The sequence below is a fragment of the Mugil cephalus genome, chromosome 1 (genome assembly GCF_022458985.1).
Source record: "Mugil cephalus isolate CIBA_MC_2020 chromosome 1, CIBA_Mcephalus_1.1, whole genome shotgun sequence".
Lineage (NCBI taxonomy): Eukaryota > Metazoa > Chordata > Actinopteri > Mugiliformes > Mugilidae > Mugil > Mugil cephalus.
The window spans coordinates 47,999,830-48,027,795 of record NC_061770.1 but is presented as its reverse complement, the minus strand read 5'-3'; the positions used below and the strand labels follow the sequence as shown (position 1 = coordinate 48,027,795).

Sequence of the window (27,966 nt, the reverse complement as noted above, 5' to 3'; positions counted from 1 at the left end):
CATTCGTGAAAATCTCCCCATGTTTATTTCCAAAATATGTAGAGAGGTCTAACAGAGAAGACTGCACGGTAAACCAAGTGTGTGGCACAATGAATAGGTTCAATAAATCCTACAATATAACTACTGTAAACATTACACAGTGTTACATAAGCATTAGTCTCAAAAACTGAAGAATGTATTAAACAGGTTTAAGGGTTTGGCAGTCACTTTTCGAAGAAAAGACACAAACTGATAAGATTGAACCGCAGTTGGCACTGAAAACACATTTCATGAGACATTGACGACATGTAGAGAGGTCGAAAAGCATCTTTGGGACATAATTCTTCAAATAAAACTTGCTCCCATTGCAGAACAGACATTAGATAAGCTGAGAATTTGTCACATTTCACACAGCATGCATACGACATATCCATCCGTCTTGCATAATTGTACCTTCACCTAAAATATTGACATCTTGTTCCCTTCGAAAGGCCAGATCAAACAAGGCTGACAGATCCCTTTTTTTTTTTTTTTTTAATAAAATTCAGTTACATAAAAGTTAAAAGCTGTCTTTTTTTTTTTTTTTGGTAAGTTGCAAAACAGTCTATAAAAAGTGTCATGCATAACGCTTAACAGGTATGTTTTAAAGCTAGCATTAGATTTAAAGAAGTCAGCACATTCTCTATGATACACAGGCTACTATTCGCTCTGCATAAACTGCGGGACCTGGTTAAGTTTCACGTGTTGAGGTGGAAGCAAAGTTTCTTACAAGATGTAAACAAAAAGACCAGGCCAGTGGCGCTGTGACAAACAAGTCGTTTACACATACATACTTTTTACTGGATGGTGTGTGTGTGCGCGTGTATGTCCTATCATTTCTTGATCCTGTTACAATTTTGCCATGAACTGCATATTTTTGCACAGATTTGTCATAAAACTTTTTTGGAATATGTGAAAATGCTCAATTAGAGACATCCTACATGCAAAAGTTGCACACATCATCAGAACTTTCTCCCAAAGCTACCAAGAGCTACTAAAGATCAAGCTAATTAGATTTTCATGCCTTTAATACTCATTCACTTCCAGAGCAACTAACTATGAGCTTCCTGGAAAATGTTTCTTTTAAACTGACAAGCATCACATAGTGCAAGTATGATGCATGGCACCACTCAAATTATTTGCCATTGACTTTCTAAATATTTTCACCAAAAATAAGCTAGCTAGCATGCTTAATGGCGCTTCGCTTTGATTGTGTCTGGCACTGACAATGACAAGAAGTCACTGTAAATATTTTCTCAAAAAATAAGATCAGAGATTACCCTCTGCAGGTGACTGTATACTACTGACTGAAGTATCAGTAGCAACCAAATGATTATTAGGCGCACATTTCAAAATAAAGATTGCTAATAAGTCCTTTGATTGTTGATATTCTTATCCCCAATAAGAAACACTAAAACAAGTTTGTTAAAATTTGCTTAAAAGTGGAAAAAGTTTTGCTTCCACAGTGGAGGTTAAAATTATCTTATTGGTCGAGTTACAGAACAGTAACAATTTTGTTGCTAGCTAACTGGCTAATGTGAGAATATGGAAAACAGAATTTCCGCTAAATATGAACAAAAGTGTTCATATTATTAACACGCATTAATGCTTATTGTTCCATTTGTTGGAATTAACTGCTTAATTCATTATTAAGCCCCTTTTTTAAGTTAGCTTCTACAGCCTGACAGCAACTAGCTAGGCATCTTTCTTCTCTGATGGCAGCGATTTTGTTGTAAATGAGATAAATTCAACAGTACTCAAATGCCAGTAATAGCCAAACTTTAAAAGGCATTTTGAATACTGACTGAACTTAGATGACTTACTACTACTACTACTAATAATAATAATAATAATAAAACTTTCCCATTAAGTGTAAAGTTTATCTGTGCCCACTGTAACTGAACCAAAAATTGTATATTTGCCTTCAGAGTAGCTTCATAACAGCTTGAGTAGCTAAAATCTGCCAGGCTACGAGAAGTGAGCCTCTTTCAGCCACATGTAAAGGATTGGCACGCATTTCCAATATAGGCACTGTAAGGATAAATCTACAGGATTTTAGCATCATAGGCCCTCCGCAGCGAGCGGCATGGAGGGGAGGAAGAACTGAAGGAGGAAAGGCACTTCTGATAATAAATCAAACGGATACTGGGACTGGAGCTAGAGCAGGACGTCCACTCAGCTCTAGGCAAACATGGTCAGGGTAATCCACTGTAGAACAAGGAGGGAATGGGAATTAGCAGTAATAAATTACACAGTACAAATACATATATATATGTATGAAAATATATTGTTCGGGTAGCATTTGTGAATGTCCAACCTGAAAGAAGTTTAGAGATATGACACCATCTGCATCTGTGTCCATGGTCTTAAAGGTTTCTGCAGACAGAGAAACAAAGGGAATCGCTTGGTTTAACATGTATTCTATTGTGGTTTGCATTTATAATGTATAGTTAAATGAAGTAGTAACTGAAACAGGTTGCTGCACTCACTGAACATCGTCTCCAGTCGGACCAGACAGGTGACAAAGTTGTCAAAGTCGACAGCCATGTCTTCTTCCGTGTACCGCAGGATGATCAACTGGAACAGGTGGTTGGTCAGCTTGAAACCTAGGGTTAGGGTTAGGGTTAGGGTTAGGCAAAGAGACTTCAGAAACCCTCAATACATGTGCTTTAACTTGTATTTAAATTATTAGGAACAGTACCTGCAGATTCAAGAGCCATCCTCATCTCGTAGGAGCTCATAGTGCCCGATTTGTCAAGGTCAAACTGTCTGAATATTGTCTAGTATGGTACAAAACGATAACAGAAACCAACAAGCAGTTAAGACACCAAACAGGATCATGAAAAGGCAGCTTACTGGCCAGCTGTCAAAATAAACAAAGAGCTGACGCAAATACCACGAAGGAGAATCAATACTAATAGTCAGACTGATCCAACTCGACCCATCAGTGTTCAGTCTCACCAGGTATCGTTTGATCTTTTCCCAGAGGACATGGAACTCTGTGAGGCCCAGCTTGCCGCTGCCGTCCGTCTGAGCGAAGAAGTCAAGGATTACACCGTGACAAGTGCGACGACCAAAGAAATATTCTGGTTATTTTTATGACTCTTTTATCATAAGACAAAACATTATATTTTGACACCAATTCAAGGATACGTCCATGAGGTTTATCATACTGCGGCAAGCTTCTTTTGTGAAGCCGTCCGTCTTCAGGTCCTTATCTGTTTACACCAAACCAGAAGACAAATAACAAGTTTAGAGGTCCATAGAAACATAAATATTTAGTTTGGTTCTTTTTGGAAGCACCCACAGCAATCAGTGGTAATAGTTGGTGTACTTTTGAACTTCACTCCTCAGATTTCAAAATAAAACATCAGCCCCGCATACCAAACAAAAAAAGACAGGAATGTCGCCACAGACACCCAAGTATCATAAGCCTAATAGCATAACTGGCAACTTACAGCAGCTTCAAAGACATTTACTGGAATTGAAGGGGCTATTCAAGCTCGTCCCTTCAACCAAAATGGATTCTTGGCATTTTTTAATACTGAAGTCCACACTGTCATAAACAAAATGAAGAGATCCACAGCACTAACGTTTGCTGATGATCCTGTTCAGTATGGTCTGCAGCTCTGTCACACTGATCTCCATGTCCTGTTGGTACAAACAGATGTCATTTACACACAATGCGACAGTGCGAACGCTGTGAACCACATCTCCGAGCTACAACTCCGAGCGTGCTTACCGCCCCCGCCAGCTGTCTGAAGAGATTCTTGAAGCTTGCGTCAATCTGGCTCTCATCTAGCTGGACCTGAAACGCAGATGAAATCGAGCTCAGTTCATGTTTTCTTTCACACGGGATCAGTATTATGAGGTGTTGACAGTCCTATCTTAGTCTTACCTCTGCTGGGATCTCCGCTACGACGTCGTCATCAAGCTCCCTGGAGGAAAAAAGGCAAAAAGATGTTCTTCATTTCTAAAGCCCAGACTTATTATTATTATTATTTTTGCCTTTTATTATTCAAACCTCAGGAAGTTTTAATCAAATAAGTCTGATTAGTACACTACATCAGGCGTGGCTGTCATGACCAAAGCTCTTTCTCTACTTCCTCCAAATGCTCTCGCTTCCGTTTTGTGTCCACTCACTCAGACGCTGCGGGCTTCTCCGAGAAAACTCTGAGGACGAAGTCGGCCTCTTTGTTGGGCTCGAAGGTGGACGGGACGACGATGTACTCCCCGGCCGGAAGGCACAACCGCGAGCTGACCTCCCTCAAGTTGATGAAGAGCTCTGAGCGAGCGCTGGAGGCGTGAGTGAGGAAAAAATCTTTCTTGAGGTGAACCCCAGACTTTCCTGAAAACTGAGAGGCAGGTTGAATAAAGAGTCAAGAGTTGAATACTGAGAAGAAGACTTGAATATTCAGAAAATGGGAATCAGAAGAACTCATACCTCCCGTGGAATCTGAAAAAAAGATAAGAGAGATTTTATCATCAGTGACAGGATAAGAAAGAGAAAAAATGCGGAAAAATAAAAACTTATTCCAGGAATCCTCCTCCTCACCTCATAGACTGCAAACCCGATGGTCTCCATGTCTTTGCCCTCTTGCCGTTTCTTCCTGCGGTCCTTTTGCATGAGGGCAACCAAAAAGCTGCATTCTGATTTGCCAGGAGTGTCTGGGTTCTGCAGAGCGATCTTGAACTGAGGATTTAGCCAAAACGTTGCTGCAGACAAGAGGTCAACGAGTGTAAGAATTCACTATAACTACGTCACGCCGTGGCCACTCTGTCTTAAAAACAGCGAATCTGAGGCACACAGATAATAATCAGTGACCTAATAGTATTTCTATAAATCAGTTTCTAAAATTTTATCAGTGGAATCACAAAAGAAAAACCACAAAAACAGACTCCACTACCATGGATGTCATGATGGGGAATCTCCAAATTTTATGTTAGAAAATAGGTCATTGTTTCATCGCTCATTGTTTTAATGGAAGTCAATGGTTCGCATTCATTCAGGAAATTTATCCAAATTCAGCCTTCCCTCCCTCTACACCAGCTTATTTATCCAAAATAAATTCAGTTAAAGAGGTATTCGACATTCTTTAATTTTAACACAATGACATTTTGACATTTGCCTGGTGAGGAGGAAAAGAAACTTTTATTCTTGTCGTTTCATATATGTATATATATATATGCCTTTATTTTTCTTCATACCTGGGAAGTTCCTGCAGCCTCCAGCGGTGCTGCCTCTCCTCCACTCTCCCTGGTACAGCGAGGAGCTCCATTTTTTCAGCTGGCTGTTCTGCAGGGCGTCTGCAGTCAGGTTGCAGATCTCCAGACGGGTGAACTCGCGCAGGAAGTCACTGAACGACATCCTGAGGGACGGAGAGGACTTTGGTTATTCCGGGAGTGGAAACGTTTTTTTTTTCATTGCAGATGAAATATTTTAAACATTTACATTTCAGACAGATGGTATCAAGCAGACTACAAAGTAAAGCAGGGCTATGCTAAAATAATACAGAGCAGAGCTTTAGTGTTATTCTCCATCAGGGGGTCCGCAGAGGTACTGCAGGGGGATCACAAAATCTTTGGCTGATAAGACATTTTCATATATATTTTTTATTTTCCCGTCACAAATTAAAATTTCTTTAAATACACATTAACATGAATCCAGTGAAATTCCACACGCATGCTGCAACATCAACAGATGAGAAGTCAACAGTTAGCTTCGCAGACCAAAATGACTTGGTGATTCATTGTCCCTACTACTTTCAGCTACGTTTAAACTTGTATCCGTCAATTATTTTCTATATCTGTCAATACACAAGTTAGGCATGTTTGTGTTTATGTCTATGGCAGAGTTGCTCAGCCCTACTACTGTTGCACATGTCTGAAATAAGGAAATGAATATTTGAACCTGTGTATTATTTGAATAGCTTAATACTGAATGTAAAATGATAATAATGTATATTTATAAATTACACTAGGCCTAGTTAAATATAGAACACATATAGTAGGTAGGGGGTCCCTACTTAATCTTTCCTTCACTTTGGGGGTCCTTGGCCTGAAAAACTTTGAAGGCCCCTGATCTATATAATCACATTTACAGCTCAGATGACTTGGATATTACATCACTGATCTATTCGTTTGTTCATTTATATTTGAGAGGTAATGATTTCTTAGCATTGCTCACCAGAACTCTCCATCCTCGCTGCGGTTCTGTAGGCGACTTCTGACGGAGCGGTCTACGTTGTCCCACTCCCTGGAGCTGAGGAATTCATAAGAAGAACATATAAACGTTAAATAGATACACTTATCTACAGGGCACAGAGAGCATTCATAAAGTTTGCCTTAGGTCTGTCTGACTTGCACATACTTTAGTCTGTAAGCAATGGTAATTTCCTGCTGTGGCGTTACACACTTAGCTCTAAAGAAGCTTTGTCATTTCTCTAGTTTCTCTTCTGATCGAACCCAATACACTTTCTTCTTCTTCCCTCTGTGATTGATTAACTGTGATAAACCAGTTTGTTCCTCATCACAACTAAGTGTCACAAAAAGGCTGTGCTGTGCTCAAAAACACTGGTGAGCTGTTGCAAAAAACCAACATTAGCATGCTAGCCTTCTCATAACATCAATGTCGTCTTGGCTAGCGCATTAGCATGTTCATTTGTAATGACGTTTTTCACGTGCAGAATGAAAAGTCGGAGGATCAGCAAAGTTAATAAAAATTATCCTGTAGCCACCAACGTTATGACAGTCCATCAAATGGCACATTACTGACACTGGCGCGTCCCTAAAATCGTGACTCCGCTACAGGAAAATAAAGCAAGTAAGATGCATGGATGTGTTATTTATTGAGATATTTTAGCCCAGAGCAAAGCGGTCCATCAATCACAAACGCTAGCGTGGTTAAAAATGCACCATATTCCTGACAAACACGGGAAAGAAACTATAAAAGGGTGAAATATAGTCTGACACACAGCGTGTTGTGGTCATTCAAACGATGACCGACCTTGTGGACGGACAAAAACAGCAGAAAACCTGCAGACCTGTGGTTAACTGGCAGATAACCATATAAACCTTACTTATCACTCCAGGATCCGGTCCATTCCACTTCCCCCCACGGGTTTCTGATGCGAACCAGCTTCGTCATATTTCCTCTGTACACCACCTAGAAACACACCAAAAAACATTTGGTAGTTAAACTGACGTAGACCTGTTGGCCTGTAAAGACCTATACGTATACCTTTGGAATATTTGTTCGTAATGTTAATTCTGTACATATTTTGATTACACTATTTTCTATTGTATTTTATTAGATAATACGTTTTTTTTTATTTTAATCTAATCTTATTTTACGTTCTTTTTTTTGTAGTTCTTGAGAGTATTTCCTTTATTATGACTTAATATCTTTCAGTGGACACTGAATTTCCCCCGGGATAAATATTTCTTTTGTTTATATTTTATCTTTATCTTTTTTCTTTTTTAATCTATCTACCTATCTATCTGGTTATGTACAGTCAGTCAGTCATGTGTGTTTGCTTTAAGCTAAGTCTGAAATGAATTGTTACATTAATGGATCTTTAATCAAATGAGCGTTTGTGGAGCTAGCAGCACAATCTCAGCTGATGTCAGCTGGTTGCCGTGACTCCACAAGACCTTCGAAACGCTGCGTAACAATCGTCTGTGCTCATCTTGTAATACATATGCAAGAGCTTTACTGGGGTTTGCGTCAAACTAACACTAAGATCCAAACTAAATCAGGAAAAGAAAAATTATAATGGCTTTGTTGAACACTTTAGACCAAATTTACGTGTCAGCTGTTTGCTCCACTCGCTTTCATTTAATTTAACGTTCAAACTAATTTATTCCAGTTACATGATTTTAACTGCGAGAGGTAAAAGACCAGTGGAAATATTATACTTCAGGGCCCAACATTCCTCACCTCATCCACCGCGGTCACCGAGTAGGCGTGCCCCTTCACCAGTTTCTTGAAGGTGACGGCCTCCATGTCTAAGGAGCTGGTGATCTGTGTTTTAAAAAAAATAAATAATAGTAAGAGGTCACGGATGTCTACAGCACATTTCTGTCTGCATGTGACAGCGTTAGAAGAATCTGCAGACAGTGGTCACAATCATTTCACGGCTCATTCATTGTCAACGGAACTGACGCGCAGACGTGGTCTCACCCAACGTAACCCGACTCAGATGACATCAACTGCATAGTGATGTCTGAAGACCTGCTACAAGATCTACGCAGTGCTCGACATGTGACTGGATGCAACAATTATTAGCACAGAAGATGGAACATTTCAAAGCATACCATTCTTTTTTCTTTCATTCGCATCGTTTCGACTCTTTGCACTTGGTTGCGTGTGAAACAATACATGCAAAGAGGTTGGGGCTAGTGCGGGGTAGTGTTAGAGTCTCTGTTTTATTATATCATTAGCCCTAGACAAGGAAATATGTTGAAGTCCATCCTGCCTGTTGTCAGTTCATTGCACCCAAACAGAGGACCACACACTGATTACAGAATGTGTCCTTCACAAAGCCAGACAGAGTTCAGTCCTCCCTGTCTGCAAACATATGCTCTGCTCAATGGTCTTTGACTCTGCCAATGACTTCCTGCATTTCATCACTTTAGCTTCTTTTCGCTATCTGCGAAGGTTCTCAGTTATCCAGGTCATGGTAGTCCAAAAACCGACTTTCCACTGCCCCCACCTGGTCTGTCTTCCGTTACGGCAACCGTCTGAAAACTGAAAACGATTTTCTCGACTGATGATAAAAAGTGACGTTCAAACAACTTATCAAATTGAATCAACGGTCAAAATTTCCGAAGCATTCAATTGATGAAGCAGAAAAAGCAGAATAATTGCTCATGTTAAAAAGCTTGAGTAGCAGATTTGAAGGAGTTTCACAACTTTAATATTGTCCGAAGTTCTAAATTATTGTCTGGAGCGCTGTGACTGAAAAAGGCTGACTTCAGCTAATTATTTATGAGCTATATTTAAAGTAAAAACCTGCTGGAGGTAATAAAAACTGACATGATGGATTGTTTTCATTATTATTATTTTTACATCAGACTATGGCAGAGATTCTTCATCAGTGGCTCACTTTTAATCTGGGAATAAGTGAAAGGAATCGTTTCTCACTGAGAACAAAATGAATATGTTGCTATAGGTCAAGTGGGTTAGCTCAGCTTAGCTTATCTTAGCATGTAGGATTAAAGCAGGGCAGCATAATCACCTAAAGGTAACATAAACCAATTAATTCATTTACAAGTCATATGTATTTTGTGTAAAGTGTAGACAGAAAGTGTAAACAAAGGACTTTACAACTGGAATAACATTTTTTGAACACTTGGTGGCAGCAGAACTAATTCTAGAAATGCATTATGATCATTTTAAGCAGCCTTAAGCAACTATAGCGAGATACCATGCTCTGACACTACATACCTATGTTTAAACACTACCTAGATACGCAGGTGTAATGTGGCAATGGGGCACCTTAATGTGGTACATTTGGTTAAAGGCGTAGGCGGAACATGCCGCTAACTAACCAAAGACAAGCACAACCACTTCAGCTGTTTCTTCTTTTTCTGGCCAACATGCACGCTAAGTTTCACCTCCTCTCACATAGGACAAAGCCCAGAAAATAATTTGGAACACTTGTGCTTTCTACAATTTGGCTGTGTAACAGCTTTAAACAAGTTTGTGTGGTTTCCACTTCACAGCAAGACGTGTTGCTTTGAGTTGTTGTGTTTATGTCGTGTTTCCAGCCACCTGATGATTTTACGTCCAATATTCTCTTTCTTTTTGCTCTGTTTTTGGTCTCTACCTGAAGAAATACCAATATATTTAGCAGCTAAAGGCAGTGTTCACCAGGTTTTTTTTTTTTTTTAAACCAAATGAAAGAGACCAGTAAGGGTGACAAACAAGAGCTAAATGTGTGCTGGTTTTCTCGGCACAGAGGACGCATGTACGTCGTGGTACTGACGTCGATGGAGCAGCCCAGCAGCGACCCTCTCTCTATGGCTCGGCCGATGATGCTGAAGAGGTCCGAGGGGGCTTTCCTCAGCTCGTACATCTCCGTCACGCCGCCCGTGAAGTCCTCGAAGCCCTCTGACGTGCTACCGCCTGACAGCGCCTCATAGCAGCCATTCAACCTGAGACACAGAGAAAACGTTTCAGTCGTCTGGTGCAGGATTCATAACAATAACTCTGTGCCACATGTTCATAGTTTAAGTTTAAACATTAAACAGGGATGTCAAAGGATCCGGCGATTGTTGGGGGAGAAAAAACTCACTAACACAGTGGTCTTCAACGTTTTTCAGGTCGAGGACCTCCACTTATCCCTTTACCAAATGTTTCATGTTAATGTGTATTTAAAGAAATTTAACAAGTTTAAAAAAAAATTTTCCCATTCATAATTTGCACAAAAAAACACAACCAACTGGGAGCTGTTTCCGATCCATAAGGCGTCAAACTGTTCTGAGTCTAAACAAGAGGGAAAACCCTCGCATTGTTTAAACTGAGAATAGAACTTGAGCAGCCTGTGTTTACAACGAGATGCATTTACCAGAAATGAACAACATGAGCTGTAAGTGATTTTTTTTCTAAACCAATTAGCGGATCACTGGTTCACATTGCTGCAGTCTGACCTGCAGTCAGTGAAGCTAGGCAGTTCTGAGTCCTAATGGAACATTTGGAGAACTTGTATCTAGTAAAACCAGTTGGTTGCATAATAAAACCAAAAAAGAAAAAAAGAAAAACAGTGACACATTCTCAAAACTTTCTTTTAATTCAGAGAAGTCCTCTGACAAGTTTCTACGTGTTTTTCAAAGAAAGAAAACTCTCTCATCATTTAAACCGAGACTAGAAATTGAGCAGCCTCCGTCTATAACATGATGCATTTACTGAAAATATGACAAAAAAAATATGCTGCGTTAAAAAAAAATATATATATATATATATGTTCGCTATTGTCCCTCATTCATCAAATGAAAGTGTGTGAATGCTTCCTACAAATAAGGGCAAAATCAATATTATCTCTTATTCTATTGTGAATTTGTTACAGGCAAAAATGCCATGTAATTATATGCAACACGTACAGTGTAACCTGTGCATAATCCTTTCTTTAACATCTTAATGGTTTGATGTGTTCTGCTGCCTTCACATGGTCGTTGCACTGAGGATGCTGTGAGCAACAAGTGATAAGGGACTGATAGCACGCCCGTTACCATGGAAACCAACATCATCTGTGTAAAAGCTATGTGTGTGTTTGTGTGTGGGAAAGAGAGCCAGAGGAGCTTCTCTCTGCTCTCCGTAGTTAATCGCTGATTAAAGAAACCTCGTTGACTTCTGACCAGACTCTCTCGAAGTACGTGAAGTGCTGCCCGGTCTTACTTGGCGTAGGCCTTTTCCAGCAGTGCGCTCCAGAACTCAGTCCCCTCCACCGAGTGGACAAACAGCAGCTTCCCGTCCTTCACTGGCAGCCGGTCGTCGATCACCACCTCCACCCACTCCCCGAACTGCCAGAACTGCGTGAAAAGAGAGCAGAGAACGCCGTCAGAGCCGTGTCAAAAATGTACTTTTACTGTTCTGTGACTTAAAACATCATTTTGTCAGCTTGATACCCAAGAACTTGTTATTAATTTTGTGATAACTGCTCATGATTGTGACTCAAGGAACTAGAAACCGGCGCAATACCTAGCTTACTTCACACTCACACCTACAAGCCTAAAGTAGTTCCATGGTTTCAAAGTCTGGCAGGCATAACATTATGACCACCTTCCTTATATTGTGCAGGCCTCCCATGAGACATGGACATGGGTCTTCTGAGGGTGTCCTGTGGTGTCTGACCACAGAATGTTGTTAGTGGAGGTCTTTGGGTGCTATGGGTTGAAGGGGAGGGGCCTCTGCAGATGACTGGTTCACATTGCTGCACTCTGACCTGCAGTCAGCGAAGCTAGGCAGTTCTGAGTCCTAAAGGAACATTCGGAGAACTTGTATCCAGTAAAACCAGTTGGTTGCGTAATAAGACAAAACAAACAAAAAACTGTGACACATTCTCAGAACATTCTTTTAATTTCAAGGAAGTCCTCGTTCTTCAAATCTCCACAACAGCTCGCTGAAATGCGACACCAAACCGAGCCTAATATTGCAGCAGGTGCATAGAAGCAAACAAAGTCAGGAAGGGGGGGTTTTCTCTGGATTGTTTTTCAGAGCAGATTAACAAATTCTCTGAGTTTTTCTGCCGGCTGGTGTGGCACGCTGTCCAGCAGGGGGCAGAGATGGTCAACCTGGCAGGAAAACGAAAGGGCGCACGGAGGCGGGGGAAGAAACCCAACCAAAAACAGGCATGAAATATTAAGAGCCACGAGGGGCTGTACCTGACAGTTCTCAATATGCAACACTTTAGTGAAAGGAATAAAAAAAAAAAGAAACAGAACTCAAGGCATCATGAACTGCGGCTGCACACTCGAAAACGAGATCAAATAAGAGAGTTTACAAAACCCTTTCTGCTTCATGAGGAGATAAACTGAGAGGTCGCGAATCCTTCGAAGAGATGACAGCTCACGATCCGACAGATCTGTGTCGCCGATGACATGGCTTCAAACTTGAGATTCGATTACACGGAGAAACACGAAGGCTCACTAAGAGCCGCCAAAATGGATGATTTGATCAAGATGATGGCTGCTTCTGGTCAGCGTGAGTCATAAGACTTGCCTTTTTCTTTTTTTTTTACTTCTACTTCATGCAAAAGAATAGCGTGCGGTGCTACAATGAAGTCTTATGAAAGAAATGATAAGTAATGAGATTTGTGGCCGGGAGAATGGAGGCGAAGGAAGTTGCAAATAAAAGGCCACAGGTGGAGCGCGCGTGTGTGTGCACATAGCTCGTTGCGTCAGGGAGCAGTTAGCCTGCACGTGCATGCTCATGCTCATTTGCAGAGCTGCGACTGTGCCGACCAGAGACCACACTCGCGTACAAGCGCGCCCTCGCCGCTGGCATTTTTTTCACACTGACACTGCCAGGGCTCTCTCACACAGCTATGCAGCAGCTACGCCCACCGTCTCCGAGGCGGCTCTTGCCACATCTGTGCCACGACTTGCAGTCGCTCGGCCTCCGAGCTTGAGAAATCCTCGGCTGCAATTCAACAAGCTGTCGCAGCTCCCCGTTTAAACCGCGAGCTGTACCGGGAATATGACAAAAGGATTCCGCCCCAGTTAACAGTTTCATTCGTTTCACACGTCTCGGGCTTCTCTGAGATTGCAGGATTTATAATTCATTCTTTGTCGGCCCCCGACTTGCGTCTTCTATTCTTCTGCCTTAAGATTCCCACGAACGGCATCTCGTTGTAGCGTTTTGGGATGACTCATTGGGGACTGGGTAACTTACCCAGAGGCTTAGAGGATCCAAACTGAAACAAAGGGAGGATCCCTGTGAGACTCACGCAGACAAACAAGAGAAGAATCGCACTCTTGTACGCTGGCAGCCGTACAGAAATCCAGAAAAGGAGGATAATACTCAAGCAAGCAGCTGTGCAGGCAACAGGAAAATATAAAACTAGGGCAACTGTACAAGCCGAGCCATTGCGCTTTCATCCAGTTAACACATGCATGCATTAAGAGCGTTATTTCCGCCCATTCTAGCAGAGAGTCACATAACTGTGTGTACAGTATACACGCGTATGGAGGACGGTCGTGTTCAACACATGATGAAACAGATGAAATGAGTGGCAATGCTCCGGTCTCCTTTGAATGACTTCTCTGTAAATGCAAGCTCCACAAACACGTGTGTCTGGATATTTATTGACCCTTCAGTATCAAATAATATCAGCACAGCAAGCCCGGAGCAGGAAAGAGTCCAGTCTCTTTCTTCAAGGACGCTTCAGAAAAGCGATATGATTGGAGCCTCTGGGGCCTGGATAGGCTTCACTTGTTTGCACTTGCACTAGACGCGTTTGTGCAACGTCAGTCAGTTTGCCCGTTCAACAGCGTCCATGACTGAGCAATCAGGCCAACACAAGGTTTACGTTCTGCGTTGACCATACTGTTTATGATATAATATGTGACTCCCTGTTTCACTTCCTCATTCTTGCTCGTTTATCCCCCCCCCCCACCCTTCTCTTGGCAGGCTGACAGCCTCGTGTGCAAAGCGCTCACTGCGTCAAACGGGGCCGCCGACTCGGCTCAAAATGACCAAGCAAGCGGAGACGGCGGAAATTTATTAATGGCAGGTTTTCTCTTGTTTGCTTCATGCTGCCTCAGGAGAAGTAAAGCAAATGAATTTAAATGTAACTGCTGTCTGGTGATTGTACGCCTCCAACAGCGGTTTGCATTTATTTCACGTTTGTCCAGACCATTCAGTGTATATAAATACTGAAGACACCTCAAAGAAATTGAACATGAATTTACTAAAGAACGATGCTGGGCAGTTATCTGGTATGGAGGATCCCGCCGTCGCCATCTTGGTGCGCCAATCCATAAACTCTAAATTACGATGGACAGTGAAACAGCTCCATCAAACGTGAAGCCAAAGCAAGTACAGCTCCCCCTGGACTGGCTGCAGTATAGGTCATAAGCTCCGCCTCCTCCATGTTAGCGGATGGGACTTGGGCCGAACTAAAGCACTAAACTACACGTCAAATATTTTTTTTCAAGGATGGTTTCTGTCATTTGAGATAGTTAATATAATGATGGTGCATGTTCAAGTGTCTACTTTTCTTAAGTGTGCAGAAGGTGCCAGCGGAGCTGCATTTTCCATACTTTTATACAGTCTATGTGCTAGACTGCCACGACATACCAGCTAATTGCCCAACCAAAATTGCCAAACACAAGGGGGTTGAGTGGAGCTTAAGCAAGTGGGTGAAAGGAGCCATGCTCTTACAACTTTAAACCTTGATATAATTTAATCTGTGTAAAAGTTGTCACATTGGCTTAATTTTTCAGCCATGGAGGTTGTTGCTTTTCCAGGCCCATATCTCCTGTCTGTACTGTTTCATTCTTTCTATTGTGTTGGTATCTCATATCTTTACCAGTCATCTCTCTTTGAGCGTTCTGGTTCAAAGATACATGACGCACGTTTAGGTGTTCCCTAGCTGGTATAAATGTACATGGAAGAATGTGATGCCAGATGACCAAACCATGCGCCATTAGCTCGTATGCATTTGTGGATGTACTTGTCAAATGACACTTTTTCATGTAACTTAATTTAATTTGAATTGACCTTTGTATTTCTTGATGACCCAGTCTAACAAAGCTGTTGGAGTCTTGATTGTTTTACAGTTTCTTTTTCTCCTCCATGGACCTTGGTAGCAAGAGAAGTCATGCTAGCAATACGTGTTCCAGACCCATGTAATTTGGTGTATCGTTGATATTGTAAATTTAATCCTATCTAATTCAAATCGGTTCAACTTTGAGCCCAAATGAACGTTTGTACCAAATTTGAAAAAAATCCACCTCAGGCACTCCTGGGATATGGAGCTCTCCTGGATCGCATGGATGGACGTGCACATGTATGGGAGGACAACACATACATACCTTGAGCTACAGCTGCCGCTGGCATGGATGCATAACAAATTAGCAGCGAATGGGAAACACAAGGAGGGAAAGTAAAATTGAGAAGAAAGATTCAGTGCATGCATTCAGCTGTTTTTGCAGATTCTGTCCCTTGTGTAATACAGACGTGCCGACGGTCAGTTTGACAGGGTAACAAGCAGCCACAAATAATGAAGAATGTGAGATCACAAGACAGACCCTCCTTAACAGTCAAGCCTGTTCTCAAACACAAAAAGAGTAGGCTGCAAATAGACTTCCTGCATAATAATACACTACAGTGGTCGCATCTATTTTTAGCACTTGTCACCAAAAGCGCAGACCACAAGTTCAAGCACAAAAAAAAAAACATCACAGAAAAGGCCAAGTGAAGCTCAGCTGAGAGTCGCAGCAGTGATCACGGGCACAGGTGCCGATTCCGTGTGAATCACGTGAAATACAATGAGTTGGCTATAAACTCATACTGTGTTTTACTTCCCTATCTGGGACAAGCATTTGAATGTGGTTTTATGTGCATCAGTGTGTGTGTTTGATGTTGTATGCAAAGCAAAGTCCACCTGACAAGTCCCGGCTTCGTGCTAGACGCCCGCAGCACAGGGAAACTATTATGTATGTGGACAGTAAGGGTGGTTCTTTAGATAGAAGAGAAGACACCGACCTTCATGAGACAGGGAATCCGTGATTGACTGGCAGTAATAGTTCATAGATCTGACTTAAAAAAAAAAAAAAAAAAAAAAAAACGGGTGTTGGTGTGTGCATAAATCTATTTGGCTGTTATTCTAACCATCTCAGGTGAAGTTCATTCACTAACTGGCTGGGTGTGGATTTGTGTCAGTGGACATCTTGGATGACTCAGTGCAGACTGACAGGGAACTCGTGACAGAGAGAGCGGTGAAGTGGGGGGGGAAAAAAACAACCCAGTCTCCCACTGAAACTAATTCAAGCTCTTCTTTAACCGGCTCAAATTATTAGACACAGTTGAGTGACAAACCTCAAATCAAGCTGCTTTAAAAACAAAATTAATTTCTGTATTTCAATGAGCTGATATAGTTTATTCCATGTCAAAAAGAAAAGACAAGTTCACATTGCAACGTCCAGAGTTCCGGCAAAAGAGCACTAAAAAACTGTTCCAGCTTGGAATGAAAAGAGATTTAGAAAAGCATTGAAATCCTGAAAAAATGACTCCTTTAAATAATTAGCCACAAATGAGCTTCATCAATATAATAACCGCCTCATGAACCTGTGATTGCAGCATTATTTCTCTTAGTATAAAAGCTGCTTCCTGCCTGTAAGTTCTGACTTCAGTTTGAAGGTGCAGCTCCTAACAGGAAATGACACGGCGCTGTGGCAAAAACACTCCAACCAGAGTGAGCTGGGCTGAAGAACTGAGCTGTCAGCATTTAGGGTTAAAACCAAATGACTGCACATCCCCACAGCCGCGCGCAAGTGGTCTTCCAACGACACAGATGAGTAGTCGGGCAGCTCGCACGAAGCAGACTGCTCTGCACCTCGGCCAAAACAGGTACGGCATCCAGCACCTCCATGCGCATCTGTTGCATGAACTTACCATGCTGAAATCGTTTCCAACTGTTGGTGAAACTACTATGATCAGACACTTCCCCATACGACCTTGCCTCATTTTTTTTTTTTTAATAAATTTGGTTGCCCCTTGAGTACTTATCGTCATTTACATGAATTCTAGTTTTAAAACCGAAACCACTGTCCCCAGCCAGATGAGAAATGACTGGAGTCTATTGAAGCACATCTTCTTATAACTAAGAGCGCTGACTGACTTAATGACTCTGAACACACCTTGGCGCGCAACAAAACAGAAAACAGTCAGCCCGAACTTAGCCCGAGCAAATCTAAACGCCGCGGCGCATTCTTTCGCGCCTGGTGCTCGCGTGTGAACCTACCGCTGCTTTTAATAACAGTGGCGGTCAGCCTAATTCTGATCTGCTGCACTGCTCACTGCTGGTCCGGTGTGGGAGGTTGCTGTCTGCTGTGTGCTTTGCTGCCTGCTGCGTTAGTCGTTTCTATTTATAGACACGCTGTATGTGAATGCATAGCGTGAGGAAGTGAAGCTGCGGCTACCTGGAAGTGAAAGATGCCAGCATATCCCTGCTGAAAGCCCTGCCCGTGAGGAACCACTCTGTGGAGGAGGTCGTCGTTTAGGGTCAGAGAGGCGATGGCCGCCAGCAGCCAGCAGTCCCCTAAGGAACAGAACAGAACAGAACAGAACAGAATAGAATAGAATAGAATAGAATAGAATAGAATAGAATAGAATAGAATGCCATTACACAGTGTACAATGAGATTGGAGAGCTTCTCCTTTTCAGTGCAAAAATAACACATGTACAAAATAGTGCAAAGACTGTTTTATTTATGGGGATTTACAGCTAAAGTTAAAGCACCACCATCATCACAGTAAAAATAATTATACCTATATAATAATCATAATATAATACATTTGTCTGTGTGCTCTGGACTAAGTAGGCAGTCTCATAAAACACCAAACTTGAGTTTGTTGGAAGTTCAGTTGGAAGACTCTCCTAAAACTGGAATTCCCCCATTGACGGCTTAGCAAGCCGAAGAGTCAGGACCTTTGTTTGTGCAAGGTTTGCCCTCTGGGTAACGGAAGAGGCAGTGGACTCTGGAGACTCAGACCCACCATGAGTCACAGATAGTCTTAGACAGAAACACCCTGTGGGCTTTGGCCACAGCGGCCACCTCTAGTGCAATAGTTCACCGGCAAGTGTGTAGAGTCAACGCACACACGGCACCTGTGGCTTGTGATGAGGGATGATCTCATCACAAACAGAGATCTTTGTTGTTTTATCTGCTCCGATGAGCGTGGAGGCGTAGCAGCAGCTGATATTTTAAAGGAGTAGATAAACATTGTTTTTATCAGTGCTTTTTCGACGTTGATACCAAAGGTCATGTACTGTATCTTATGGATAGATAGCGGCCACACTACAGGGTAATTACGGGCAGCACTGTTGCACTTCTATACCAAAAAACATGTTATCAGCCATATGATCTAGGAGCGCCCTTGATAACAGCTGGTGAGTTGTCTAGCAGACAGCTTTATCGCACTGATGAAGATAATTCCTTTGTAGTAGATTTCTGTCTGTCAAACTAAGAGCAATGTTATCAGGCTTCACATTTTTGGTGGTTCTTGTTTCTGCAGTACAGCCTGTCCTCTGGGAGTGAGAACGGAGTATTTCTTACGGCTTCCTGCTTTGCCAGATCTACTGAAAGAGTCAAGAGAGTGGCTTTGTTTACAGACAGGGGGAAATGAACTGGGAATGAATAAGAGATGGAGCTCTGTGTCGAGAGGTAAAATGTTAGCGGCACTGCTGACTTGACTGTCAACTCCCTATCTGTCATCACATCCTACCGGTTTAGTTTGCTGTGTCTATTTTGACAGCTGTTTATTCAGTCCCAGCTGTAGGTAAGTGAGCATTAAGTGCTCGGCCATGTGTACAGCTGCTGGTACTGTATCTCCACGTGGAGCGAAGGAACCGGTCAATACTGGTAAGTGGTAGGCATAACGTTCTAATAATCTAGAGACTCAGTCCCCAAGAAATAAATTTCAGTGTTTGAATATATCTTATCCACTTGACCCAACACTGACAAAAAAAAAGTTGTTTACGTATGAATTCTTAATGTTGTTTTCAAGTGTGTCCTTTGCTGGGAAAGGGTTTAAAAAAAGAAAAAAAAGACTCATCCTGCACTAGGGGGCGTGTGTTAATTTTTCATCCAATGAAACGCTCTCCCTGCAGCTCTGCTGCTCAGCTCGGCTCCTAGATCGTGGATCTAAAGGTGGGTATTGGCAAGGACTTCATGGCACGATATGTATCGCGACACTTGAGTCACGGCACTATACATTATTGCGACATTATGATATTGCGATATATTGAAATATTGTACGTAGTCCACCGAGAATTTTTAAATGCAGCTTAAAATACAAGTTGTATATATATATATATTTGTACATCAGCTGACAGTCATAATTCATTGGACAAACTGAGTCAAAAAACAATTCATCCAAATGATTTCCAATTTACTGCACCCAAAACTTTTTCTTTTAAAATTGATAAAAAGACATTCAAAATTGTATCGGAAAGAAAGTGAATCTATCTCTGTTTTTACAAGAAGCGTGTCAATATGTGGAATGTCCCTTAAGATTAGGTTTTCACGAGGCGTGCTACTGAATACAAAAGAAAGTCTTTGACACGTTTACACTTATTTTACATTAAATAACTTAATTTATCACTGTATCAAGTAGAGACTTTAGCATTAAAGTCATTCTGATGTCACTGGCTAGCACCTGGCTAACTATCCCATCTGTTTCCAGTCTTTATGCTGATGTAACGCAGCAGCTTCGCATTCAACAGGAAGACACAAGAGCGGTACTGGCAGAAAACTCTAAAACGTCAAACTATTATTTAGTTATTACTTCTTTCGGCTTGCTCTGTTTAAAGAAGCAGCTAGTTAAACGGTTATTATGTCTCTGAAGATGAGGTTTTGATGATTAATATCTAAACAAATATCAAGTCTGGTAGAATTCAACCTTGTTGCGTTTACCCAATGTAACTCATTAATGTAAGCATGCGCTTGAACAGTTTATCATTTTATTGAAATGAAACAAACTTTAGTTAAATGTTCAGTGTCCCGGCCTACTGTAGGTAGGAAAGGTTTTATTATACAACAAAAACTTTGCAGTCAGTGAACTACATTTCATTATAGTAAATCTGAGACATTCCTCTCCTTCTCTCTCCTCTCCTCTCCTCTCCTCTCCTCTCCTCTGAGCTGACTCATCCTGTAGTAACAGTGAAACAGTTGGGATCTCTCCCAGCGGGCCTTACCCAGAGCTCCTTGACAGATGTCTGTTCGAGTAGCTCCGTCTACGATGAACTCGGGCCGTTTGCAGAACTCCTGTCAAGTGTGCAAACACACAAACAGACGTATTAGTGCTTCCCTTGCCCTAACACACACATTTCGCATACATATTCTGCTTCCTCTCTGTCTCATAGTGACTGTGTTTACTTCCGTGTGAAACAACTTTCCCGCAGAAGAACAATACGGTTTCATGTACTGACACAAGAACACATGTCAGAGGAGATAAGAAGTGTGTCATTGGCCAAAAATCAACAATCAACAAAAATCCATCTAGCACATCTAGCTGGCTAGCTAAAGCTAGCATGACAAAATGCGGATGTTGCGAATAAACATAGCGCGTTAAACCACAGTGTCTCTGTCAGATCTCTACTAATTTTGACACCAAAAGACAGCACAAACTGTCTTTTGGTGTAAACACTGACTTTGTCACTGTAAACAATGACTTAGCAGGGCTAGCTTCTTGCAGCAAATCCTCATCTTTGCAGAATGCTAGGCGAGCAGATCTCGTTTGGCACTGCATCCTGCCCCACAAACCATCTCCCATTCTGAGTGCTCTGCGTGAGAAGCTCCACAAGAGGCTATAAAAAGAAATATTCAATTTCTCCCTATGCCCTGCAAACACACGCAAACCACCAGACACATGGTTGAATTCCCTGACCTACGAAACCCTGACACACGAATACACTTATTTAGGCCCACACAGAGCACACGCGTGTTTTGTTTTTTTTGGCAGGTAGTGGTAAATGTGACAACCACAATCACTCTATTATGCACCGTAAATCGTACAGAGGGTGCACTGCGGGGCAGGGCATGCATTATGAACCGTGGGTCTGAGTTTTAAGACAGTCAACACCCCAGGAAGCATTAGAGCCGGCAGACAGATACAGGTCACAAACATATTCGCAGGCACGTGATGGAAGCTGTGAGAGGCGCTAAGAGGCCGTAGATGTAGACGATCACGACCCCGGGAGCTTTTAAGATCACGGCTCTTCTCGCTCGGCTGCTACGCGGCTGACAACAGCTTCCCGTCACGGTATGTGCAAAGGGAACAGTAATGAGAGTGTGCCGTCTACAGGGCTGTCGTGATAAAGAAAGCCTCCACTTTGCTCTCTGGTGCCTTCTGCAAAAAAATGCGCTGGTGTATTTATAACGGAGTGTGCAGTGATGAAAGAGAGAGAAGAGGCACAAGGATAGGAACTTAGAACTAACGCAAAAGGCAGTAGAAGATGATGTGGCTGAAGCATTACAATGGAATCAACCAATCATTCCTCAACCACAGTTTAGTTGCCAAGCAGCAGATGACATTCAAGTTTGAGGGGAACGTTATCTTCAGGGGTAAAAAAAAAAAAATCCCACCAAGTGATAAAAAGCCTTACAGGAAATTGTCATCCGCTCGCTCATCAAACATTTTTTGCAACACTCTCCCAAAGTCTTTCCAAGTCTTTTCTTGCCAGTGCAGCAAGAAGCACAGTAGAAGGTTTACTACTAACAGACATCCAATTTCTGCCTTAGGTTTTCAGGGAGACAAAAGTATTTCTCAGGTTTCTCAGCCTTGATTTATCACTGATGTATGAGTTTTACAGATTACAATCATGCCACTTCGGGATGAACGTCATGTTGTACATGCATGGAAAAGCACTTAACATGGAGCGTGGTTTGCCCCGTTTCCACGCTGAGGTTTAACAGATGACAAGCTAACTTTGGGATTACATGCTGCGCTGTCAGGAAAAAAGAAAGAGTGATATATTGTGACATTAAAAACATTCTGATTGAATTTTAACACACCAAGTAGTCATTGGCTGCATTCCCAGTAGTTATTCGCAAAATTAAAGCGACATTTCTGAAATTCCGCAAGCTCAATTGCGTTTTGTACAAACTGTAACTCTTATGAAGCCTCGTCTAGTGATACCCCATAGTTCTCTTAAATTCTCGTCAGGTGAGACTTCACTTTGAGGAAGATGGTCTTCAAATGACCTGGTCACGTGACTCCCTGGGTCATATACGGTGACGGGGAAATGCGAAAAAAAAAAGTGTTTCCATTGTGCATTTGCGATACACCTTTATATCGATACATCTGGAAAAACCACCTGATGAGTTGAGAGCGTAAAAGGGTTTTAGTGATATTTGAGAGTTTTTTTTTTTTCTTCGAAATGTAGGTGTTTCCATTATCAGTTTTTATTGTGATACTTATGTTTAGAGCATTTCTAGGGGTAATGGAAACACAGCAATTGTTCTAATAAACAGACGTTCAGGGCCAGGGCTTTTGGAGGATACCAGGCAAAGACAGACCGTACGTGTGTTATTCCCCCTAATTCACACTAGTCAAACATGTTATAGGGTAGATAGAAAGGGAACGCAGCATTGTTGATGCACTGTAGGGCCTTAATAGGCGTAAGGCGGTGTATGGTTGTAATTGCAAAACGTGCCAAGCAATTGCTTGGTTTGCCTCTCTGGACGGTGTGCCGCTGCTAGTAAAGAACATTATGTTGTGTTAAACAAAGGAAATGTAACCAGAATCTGAAGCAGCCACTGACTGCCACGAAAATGCACTTTAAAATCTAAAAATGTGGTCTGTAATGCATAAAATATGTATATGATTTGTAGAAATGGTCCCTCAGCTTTGGCTTCCTTTTAGCTCTGCTGATTAACAGTTGTTTTCCTCACTTGGACGGTTTGCTCATCCATGCTCTGACAAAAGACTTGATAACAGCTTTTTTTTAGGACTTTTACTGAGGCTCCAACACATAGTTCATTGTCTAGGATCAACTACTAAAGTTATTAACTGTAGTATCTTTTAAAAGATCACAGCTGGACCGTCCATTAACTATCTGCTGGATCATAGTTCATCATTTTGGAATCATCTGTATTATTCTATATTATTATAAGTCAGATCAAATATTACTATCCCGGTCCTAACGGTGTTTAAAAAAGGCAACTGGTCTTGTAGAGTTTTGAGAAGACGTTTTGCCGCCCATCTGACCAGCTTTGTCAGTTTAAGGGAACTCTGCGGGTAAAACCCATCAGAAACTTGCCTGACTTGTTTGCTGAAGAAGCTACATTTTTGTGAAACGTCTTCTCAAAACTCTACAAGTCCAGTTGCCATTTCTTAACACCTTTTGCGTTACCCTAACCTGGATGACTGAGAACCTTCACAGACGTTACTTTCACCGCTAACACATATGTTCCCCCTCCATCGCTCACCGTTGGTCTCATCCAACGCACTCCTTGGGTCTTGGAAGATCTCGGGCCGAGCTCTTTGAATCCCAGAGACGAGGTGGCACAAGGGAACATGCTGTCCTCGAACAGTCTCCCGGTCCCTATGTGCTGGGCTTTCAGAGACTCGTAGTCCTGACCCAGAAACTTCACCGCGTTGTGGTTCTGTCCAAGACCTTCATTACGATCCCACTGGCTCCTCAGCCTGGCGGCCATGCCTGTGGCATAAATGGGCTCTTCCACCATACTGATCTTGTGGCGTTAATAGTGAACTTCTCGACTGTCACTCTCTATTGGTTTTTGAATCTCCAATAAGATGTACTATTATTAAAGAGACAATTGTGATCTATTGCATCAACAGCTTGTAGATGAAGCACTGCGGTAGCACTGAAGGAAATCTAATAGAAGGCAGTAATGGCTTCAAAGCTCAATCATAAATCAGAAAGAAACATCAGTAGACATTAAGACGCTATTAATTATTGACGAGACTAGGCTGCTGCTGGGTTATACTCCGTGTGGTTTGCTCTTAAATGGATGCTTCAAATGCAATCACAAATGGAGGAGCTCAGGATGCTGAAGAGACGCCTTCTTCTGAGCAAAAGCAGATCCTGGGCAGCACCAGTCACCAGTCAGTCCGTCAGTCTGAATTCCAGGAGTGTCACTCTGTCCTTGTCCCACCAGCGGCCTAAAATAAAAAGAGGTTGAACATGAGCAAAGTATGCAGAGATGCCAAGCCCATACATAGCTCTGTACCTGTCTATACGCGCATGCAATACAGACGATGCAGCAGCAGGACGCACCCTCTATAGACACAGACAGTGCTTAAACGTTTGTTTCTTCTCAGCCAACCGCACACACGCATGCTTGCTATGCCTAGCCTATGGGATTAGCAACAATAGGTATGGCGGTGGTTCTCTTACAGTGCCGCGCAGAATGTGTACACAGTGCCAGTGCAAAACAAACGGAGCCCATGTTTAATCACAGGAGCGTATAAGAAAAGCTAGAGGGAAAATGGTGTGTGTTTTTGTGTGCGTGGAGTATTTATTCTGCACATGGCTGACAGATGGTGCAGTTTTGTTTGAGTCCTAATGCACAATGAAGGCAGTGTGAGGCCACAAACAGGTAAAAGCTCTCTCTGGGTCTTCAATGAGGCAGAGTCACTGAGAACGAAGTGTAAATTGTCATTAGCGCTATCGAAGGTGTTGACAGAACTGGAGCGTCACTTCTTCTCGCTTTGCAGTCCTCGCTTTACTCTGAAAACACACAGAGGGAAGTGCTTATTTTTTAGGCGCTTTCCTTTTTCAAATGTCCTTCATCCTCTCTTTCTCCTACTTCTTCCACTCTCCGATATCTAAAGTAAACACTCTTCCTGTTTCATGACTCAACTGTTAGCTACAGAGGACACAGAACAAGGATTAGCTGCTGCTGGCTAGGAGGGTTGTGTTGAACCCTGTTACAGTTTCCACTGTTCACTGTGAACCACGCCCAGTAATATGTCCCATTTCACAGGCTGAAAAAATGTTCCTGCAAACAGGCCCAGAAAACAGAACACAAGGCTGCAATGATGGGTTTCCGAGATACTGTGCCAAGAGCCATAAAACCTCAAATGAATTTTGGCAATAAACCACCTAACAAACAACCTACAGACAGACAATTCCACTTCCCTGTTTTTCGTGTCTATTGTCAGAATTAACCCTTCATTCATCTGTGCAAATATGAATAAAACATTTTGGGTGGGAGAATAAAATAAAGGGACTTTTCAGACCATCACAATATACACAACGCTCAGCATACTGGAAAATGCTTGAAATCCCAATACTGTATCGTCATTTAAGTACCGTGATACTATTGCATTGTGACGGAAGTATGATATTATCGGAATATGACTTCGCTATTGTTCTTCGTTGTCTGACTTTAGTAACACAATAATAGTGTATTGTAAATGAAACGTGACTTAAATGTCGTAAGAATATTGTATCACGAAACACTGTGATAATACTGTATTGTGATTTAAGCATCATGATGATATTGTATTGTGACTTTAGTGTCATGATAGTATCGTATTGTGGGTGAAGTATAGTGTCAATATTGTGTCACAACTGAAGTATTAAGATAATTATGATAAATAATATTGTGACTTCAGTATCGTGATATCGTGATAATAATCGTGATCGTGATAATAATGTATCGTCGGAGGAGTATCATGATAGCATCGTATCGTGGGTGAGGTATAGTGATAATATGGTATCAGAACTTAAATACTGTGATAATATTGTATCGTGAATGAAGTATCATTCTAATATCATATTGTGACTTAAATATCGTGAAAATATTGTATGATATTGTGTAATAACATTGTGTCGTGACGCAAGTATCGCATCGTATCGCAGTTGAAGTAGCATTGCATCACAACTTATGTATTGTATCGTAAGTTAAGTATTATCATAATAAAATGAATGTATCATAATAGTATGATAACAGTATTATGATGTTACATCATGATACTGTTGTATCCTGGTACTGTACAACACACAAATCATGCAGGGAAACAAACGATAAACTGTTAGCGTATCCTCCATTTTCAGGTTACTTTAATAAGATAAATACCACTATAACCAACAACAAAATATAACATGTGCCATTAACACATTCTTTTTTGTGTCACTGCTGCGTGTCATCAGGGTGCTCTCTGTCCCACATGAGTTCAGTCTGACGGTAATAAATATTTTACTTCCACTTGCGTGGGAAATCCACTCACATACCCACCCACACCCACACCCACCCACACACACACACACACACACACCCTCCATCCTCCACCTCAGTGCCAGTAGTGACATCTATGAGAAATGACAAGCAGCAGACTACTGCACACTGCGAGTAGAGGTCTCAAGGATTTTTTCCACGAGCCGACACAGTCAAACAACACAACGAAAAATACTTCTCTGTGGAAATGTTTATGTCCACCCTAACTGGAGAACTAGTCCATCTGTAAAAGGCTGTGCGAGGACCTGTAGCAATATGCGACCGATATGATGATAACTGGAATCAGGTTACAAGCATATTCTCTTATCATCATCATCATCAGTTACTATGCAGGGTGAGGAGAGATACGGCCCGTGCAGCTTTAAGGCAAAACAAAAATACAAGAAAACAAAGGCAGTGATAAGATTCACAGGGGTCACATGAGATGAGCAGCAGACAATCACTTTAAAACAAAAGCAGGCAAAACATGCAACCACTACTTTTCTGATGATACATGTCTGACTGAATGGTGCCTGTGGGCGTGTGAAGATGACTTAAGTGTCGAGACTAACTGCGGTGTATTTCTGCATGCAGGGTTCATATTCCAAACTCTGCTGTGAAATAAAATATCCAAAGTGTCTGCTTTAAAGCCATGGAGAAAATAGCCCCGCAGAGACACTGGACTCTTGCAGTGACCACTGGAGAGCGTACAGCAAGAGTGGGTTTTATCAAGTACAACTTCTAGAAAACAGACAAAAAGAAAAAAAAGAAAGAAAAAAAAACACCGGAAAAATAAAAAAGGAAACCTCAAACACTTATGTAGATTTTGATGGGTCGAATTAGTAAATCTTAAACCATGCTAAGGTTTTTGTTGTAAGTTTTACATGAGCATGTGGTCCACACTGATAAGCATAGACCCTGTGGTAGGTGTGGTCCCCGAGAAAAGATACAATGTCCAGCTGTCAAACTGGTCTCAAGTTGACCAGCGCGAACAGCTGGACGAGACGAGCCTTTTGAGTTTCACATCACTCTCAATAACTACAACATCCATCTGCATCGACGGCGGCGGCGGCAGATTTGTTGGTCTGAAGTCGGAAACAAACTGTGAGGGACGTGCAAGGAGTTTAATGTTTCACAATGTTCTCTCTCCACATATGTGTTGAAAGAAAGAAAAAGTTCAGACCTGGCCAAATGTCAAACGCATGTTAAGATGTCCATCATCCTGACACAAACTCTAAAGTGACGCCTTTGTTAAGTAATGGATTTTATATTTACCTTGCCGTGTGTTTCCGCTTTTGAAAAGGCAACTGTTTGGGCGTTCAGTGTGCAACTTGACTTTCTCTTTTCCCCTCCATGTTTTGCGTAGGTCCGTCCCCCCGCTGCTCTCTACCCAGCGCTTATAATTTAGAAACGCCCTGCTGCCACTGCTCTGGTTTATCCTACACAGTGAGTCTGCGCAGTGGCCACGGGCCATAAAACGCGGAAGGGGGGGGATCTTCATGCTGAATATTTTTCGTTTTGCATAATATATGAG

General features: G+C 41.9%; 1 protein-coding gene across 1 annotated transcript; it reads right to left on the bottom strand.

Moving 5' to 3' along the window:
- Positions 1-6: 6 nt before the first annotated feature.
- On the bottom strand, positions 7-27,874 carry capn1 (calpain 1). Its single transcript, XM_047605073.1, has 22 exons — positions 27,708-27,874; positions 23,676-24,372; positions 20,441-20,510; positions 17,665-17,783; positions 11,417-11,550; positions 10,008-10,176; positions 7,958-8,041; positions 7,098-7,183; positions 6,206-6,280; positions 5,227-5,387; positions 4,574-4,734; positions 4,463-4,474; positions 4,162-4,373; positions 3,917-3,956; positions 3,761-3,826; positions 3,612-3,669; positions 3,172-3,236; positions 2,980-3,048; positions 2,720-2,798; positions 2,508-2,624; positions 2,336-2,394; positions 7-2,226 (listed from the first exon to the last, which is right to left on the bottom strand). The coding sequence occupies exons 2-22, from the start codon at positions 23,931-23,933 to the stop codon at positions 2,200-2,202; spliced, it is 2,121 nt and encodes a 706-aa protein (XP_047461029.1). The 5' UTR covers positions 23,934-24,372; positions 27,708-27,874; the 3' UTR covers positions 7-2,199.
- Between the last annotated feature and the right edge of the window lie 92 nt (positions 27,875-27,966).